Consider the following 5,109-nt stretch of genomic DNA (forward strand, 5'->3'; position numbering starts at 1 on the left):
TTTCCGCAGTATCGACTGTGCAGCCAATGCATTTCTTCTGATTATTTATCCATATCTTAAGGCCTGCCTCCCCAGTTAGAGTGTAAGCTCCTGAAGCAGAGGAGCGTGCACTGTGCTTCTGTCATACTTTTCTAAGCGTTTAGTTCACTGGAGCGCACCCAGTGAATATTAGTTTTACTATTTAATTGCACAAGATCGCGAAGGAGGCTTATGTCCCAAGGCGGGTCTGGATTTGCAGTGGGTAGCTTTTCCAAATGCTATGTGTTTTTCCAGAGTGGATCAGAAATTTGCGAACGCCTCGGTCAAATCCTGGTTTGCATTCAAATCCCAGATTCCGAGACGGCGGTCCTGGGTGTCGGCGTGACTGTTTGAAAGTGAGTTTCCACTCCGAGCCCCCCAGCTCGTGTCCCAGTTTAAAAGAACGTGTCTTCAAGAATCTCCCACATCACCTTACTACACGTCGAGCGTTGTGTTAAGCACCTGGGTTGATATAATGCCGTCTGATCGGACACGGTCTTCCTCTCCCTTAGTCTGTGAGCCCCACGTGGGACAGGGCCTGTGCCTGGTCTGATTAACTTGTATCTACCCCAGCGCTCAGAACAGTGCTTGACGCGCTGTAAGCGCTTCACTGATACAGTACTAATAACTAAGACACCGGACCTGCGTCAGTAAGGTTCCCGAAGCTGTGCCTCTTTGACTTTTCCTAATCAAAGAGCTTCGAGATGCCGCGGGCCAGAGGAAGGAAAGAGACGATTCTTCTGCGCAAAGAACCGGCCACGGGCAGATCCGTAACCCCCGCCGGCCCGAGGAGACGGCGGTTGTTAAGGAAGCTGAAGGGAACTCGGCAGCAACGGCTCGGGGCATAAGGGGCCGGCAGCTGTCGGAGAGGCCTCGCCGGTAGTCACGGGCTGTAGTCCGGCCCCCGGCCAGCTGCTTCACTCGGCAGGCTAGCCGGGCCCGGGGGAGCACTCGGAGGGGTGTGGGGATGACGCGCTTCCGACCGTCATCGCCGAAGCGGCGCGGGGACGCGGACGCGTGGGCGACGCCAACGCGAAGGGCAAATGATGCAGACGGGCAGCTACGAAGGCTCAGCCCCGTGGTCCACGGGAACGTCCCAGCCTCTCGGGATGGGTTCCGGGGGCGAGGGGGAGAGGAGACTTCGGCCCCCGCTCTCCAGGACTCGAGGGTCTCGTGGGGGAGACAAGACGCACGGATGCCCAACGGTCATCTCCGAAGTAAGACCGATACCACGGAAAAAGGCAGTGCGTGAGAGGGCGGTTTTAGGTGACCATTTCTATATAAAACCATCTTTTTATTCCTCTGATGATGCCGCACCGACCGTACTGTCTTCCCTAAGTGGCCGAAAAGACCGATGCGAGATTGACATCTCCCCCCCCCAGCTCCCACCTCCTGGATTGTTTCCGAGGATAGATCTCTGCTGCGTTATTGGTTTGATTCCGCCGTCCTAGATTTTCCCAAACCTTTGCCCCAGGGTGGCAGCCCCTCTTCCCATTGCTGTCTGCCCCGCTGGTCTGTCTGCTGTTCCATGGTCTCATTCATTCATTCAATCGTATTTATGTGCAGAGCACTGTACTAAGCGCTTGGAATGTACACCCCAAAGCTTGGTCACACTGTGTCAGACTGGTCTTCACCTTACACACACACACACACACACACACACACACCACACACCTACAACACCCCCCGTGCACACCCCCGCTTCTCTGAGAAAAGGGACTGAGGAAGGAGAAGGTCCAGCCCCGACCGTGGCTTAGTGGAGAAAGCCCCGGCCTGGGAGTCAGAAGGAAGTGGATTCTAATCCCGGCTCCGCCACTTGTCTCCTGTATGACCTTGGGCAAGTCACTTCACTTCTCTGGGCCTCAGTTACCTCATCTGGAAAATGGGGACTGAGACTGTGAGCCCCTGGAGGGAAAAGGACCTTGTCCAATCCTATTTGCTTGTATCCACCGCAGCGCTCAGAACGGTGCCCGGCACACAGTAAGTGCTCAACAAACACCATGATTATTATTAGTAATATTGTATCTGCTGTGTGACCTCGGGCAAGTCACCTCACTCCAACGCGCTCAGCGACCTCATCTGCAAAATGGGGATTAAGACGGCGATCCCCGCATGGGCCGGGGACCGGGTCCAACTCACGGGGCGACCCGATCACCTCGTATCTACCCCGGCTCTTAGAACAGGGCTTGGCACATAGTAAGCGTTTAACAAATACCGTGATTTTCAATTAGCTCGTCTTCACCCCAGCAGGGACGGGGGCCAACTCATGCGACAACCTGATCGCCTCGTATCTACCCCGGCGCTTAGAACGGGGCCCGGCACCCAGTAAGAGCTTAACAAATACCACGATCGTCACTCGTATCCACCCCGGCGGGGACCGGGTCCTACTCATGGGACAGCCTGATCGAGAAGCAGCGCAGCTTAGTGGCGAGAGCCCGGGCTTGGGAGGCGGCGGTCACGGGTTCTAATCCCGGCTCCGCCACCTGTCGGCTGTGTGATCTCGGGCGAGTCACTTCGCTTCTCTGTGCCTTAGTTACCTCATCTGTCAAATGGGGATGAAGACCGTGAGCCCCACGTGGGACAACCCGATGACTCCGTATCTACCCCGGTGCCTAGAACAGCGCTTGGCCCGTAGCGAGCGCTCAACAGATACCGACGTCATTATCATCATCACCTCACATCTACCCCAGCGCTCAGAACGGTGCCCGGCACATAGTAAGCGCTTAACGGAGGCCGTCGTTATCGTTATTTATGCCAGACCACTCGTTTTGTTTTGTTCTGTTCTGTTCTGCCGTCTGCCTCCCCCGTTTAGACTGCGAGCCACTCGTTGGGTGGGGATTGTCTCTCGCTGTGGCCTAACTGTACCTTCCAAGCGCTCAGTACCGTGCTCCGCCCACAGTGAGCGCTCGATAAATACGACTGAATGAATGATTGTCTCTCTCTGTGGCCGACCTGCACCATCCAAGCGCTCAGTACCGTGCTCCGCACGCCGTAAGCGCTCGATAGATGCTACCGAATGAATAAATGATCGTCTCTCTGGCCGAACTGGACCTTCCGAGCGCTCGGTGCCGCGCCCTGCCCGTAGCGAGCGCCCCATGGAACGGACGATCGTCTCTCTGGCCGAACTGGACCTTCCGAGCGCTCGGTGCCGCGCCCTGCCCGTAGCGAGCGCTCCGTCGAGTGACCGAACGATCGTCCCTCTGGCCCAACTGGACCACCCGAGCGGCGGGTACCGTGCTCTGCACACGGTAAGCTCCGTCCCGGACGAGGAAACGCTCGTCCCTCCGGCCGAACCGTACCGGGCGCTCTGCCCATAGTAAGCGCTCAGTAAATACGACCGAATGAAGGGACGAATGAAGACGGTCGTGGCCGTCGGGAAGATTGGGCCCGCCGAGGGAGGGAAGGGAGAGCTGGAGAGGGGCGGGCCGGTCCCGGGGGGGGGCGGCCCCTCTCCCCCCGTTTTTTTTTTCCCGCCCCTCTCTCCCGCCCCTCCCGGCTCGGCCAATCCGGGCCCAGGCGGGCCCCGGCTGGCTCTCCCATTGGTGGGCGTCGCCCCCCTCCCGGTCCCCAAGTCTGGGAGCCGGGTTTAAAGGGGTGGAGGGGCGCGGGGCGCACCGCTTCGCGCTGCGCGGCTGCAGGGGCCCGGGGCCGGGCCGGGCCGGTCCTTGCCGGGCTATGCGGGGCTGAGGCCGAGGCGGGCGGGCGGGCCGGCCGGCCGGGCGAGCATGCTGCAGGCCCGGCGCCAGCCGGGGATGTACGAGCTGGTGGGCTTCAGGCCCCCGGCCAAGCCGGGGTCGGAGGGGCCCGAGGCCGCCGGCCGGTCGCCGCCGCGGCCCCCGGGGGGCCGGGCCCGCGACGAGCAGCAGCAGCTGCGGAGGAAGATCAACAGCCGCGAGAGGAAGCGCATGCAGGACCTCAACCTGGCCATGGACGCCCTGCGGGAGGTCATCCTGCCCTACTCGGCCGCCCACTGCCAGGGCTCTCCGGGCCGCAAGCTGTCCAAGATCGCCACGCTGCTCCTGGCCCGCAATTACATCCTGCTCCTCGGCACGTCCCTGCAGGAGCTGCGCCGGGTCCTGGGGGAGATCAGCGGGCCCGGGCCTCGGCTGCTGCTGGCCGGCCTGCCCCTCCTGGCCGCCCCGGGCTCCCTGCTCCTTCACGGGCCCGGGCCCGGGCCCGCCCTGGCCCACCCGGAGGGCTCCCCGGCGGCGGCGGCGGCGACCGCGACGGCCGCGGCCAGGCCCGGCAAGTACCTGTCGCTGGCCCTGGAGGAGCAGGCGGGGCCCTGCGGTCCGTTCCCCCTGTCCGGCGGGGCCGCCCTCTGCACCTGTGCCGTCTGCAAGTTCCCGCACCTCGTGCCCTCCGGCCTCGGCTTGGCGCCCTTCTCCAAGTGAGGGGGGCGCGGAGGAGGGGGCGACCCTTCCGGGCCAGGGGGAGGCCCACCCGCGTCCGCCCCCACCGACCCGTCTCCGATCGTCGCCGTCGTGGGACCCGCCGAGCGCTCCCTAGGTGCCAAGCCCTCTTCCGAGCGCCGGGGCACACGGGGGGGTGGGGGGGGCGGCAGGTTGGCCTCCCCTCCACCTCGTCCCTGTCCCGCGTGGGGCCCCCGGCCTCCCCCCCCCTCCCTTTTTACAGAGGAGGCCCGGAGAGGTGACGCGACTTGCCCGAGGTCACCCAGCGGACGCGTGGCGGGCCTGGGAGGAGAAGCCGGGTCCCGCCGGCTACCGGGCCGTCCCGCTTCTGGGTCTGCCCACGGCGCTTGGCCCAGTGCAAGCGCCGAACGAGTTCCACCGCTTGACCGTTAAGAGGGAGGGGTGGGGAACAAGGGCCTCTCCTAGGACCGGCTCGACCCCCCGGCTTGGGCGGTGGAGGGGCACCGTCTCTCCCCGGTGGAGGCTGGGTCGTGCCGAGCTAAGGTTCCCCGGCACGGATTCTTATTCCCTTGCCCTTCGGGGCCGGGGGAGGCGGGGGGGGGGGGGGTGTCGGGGTTCCCCGACTTCTGCTGGAAGCGGAGCCTCGGCTGGAGTGTCCGTGCCCGAAGCCCGGAGCTGGCACCGCCCCGGGCAGGGGGGCTCAGCTTCTCTGCCCCTG

At 63.3% G+C, this 5,109-nt stretch overlaps 1 protein-coding gene across 1 annotated transcript; it reads left to right on the plus strand.

Annotated features, from left to right (window-relative positions):
* Window positions 1-3,614: 3,614 nt before the first annotated feature.
* OLIG1 (oligodendrocyte transcription factor 1) lies at window positions 3,615-4,562 on the plus strand. Its single transcript, XM_029082421.2, has one exon. It carries the CDS (start codon window positions 3,744-3,746, stop codon window positions 4,410-4,412), a length of 669 nt encoding a protein of 222 aa, XP_028938254.1. The 5' UTR covers window positions 3,615-3,743; the 3' UTR covers window positions 4,413-4,562.
* Window positions 4,563-5,109: the final 547 nt, after the last annotated feature.

This window comes from Ornithorhynchus anatinus, chromosome 17 (genome assembly GCF_004115215.2).
Source record: "Ornithorhynchus anatinus isolate Pmale09 chromosome 17, mOrnAna1.pri.v4, whole genome shotgun sequence".
NCBI lineage: Eukaryota > Metazoa > Chordata > Mammalia > Monotremata > Ornithorhynchidae > Ornithorhynchus > Ornithorhynchus anatinus.

Bases quoted from the DNA above. Each gene is read 5' to 3' on its own strand.
- OLIG1 (XM_029082421.2), top strand. From the start codon at position 3,744: ATGCTGCAGGCCCGGCGCCAGCCGGGGATGTACGAGCTGGTGGGCTTC.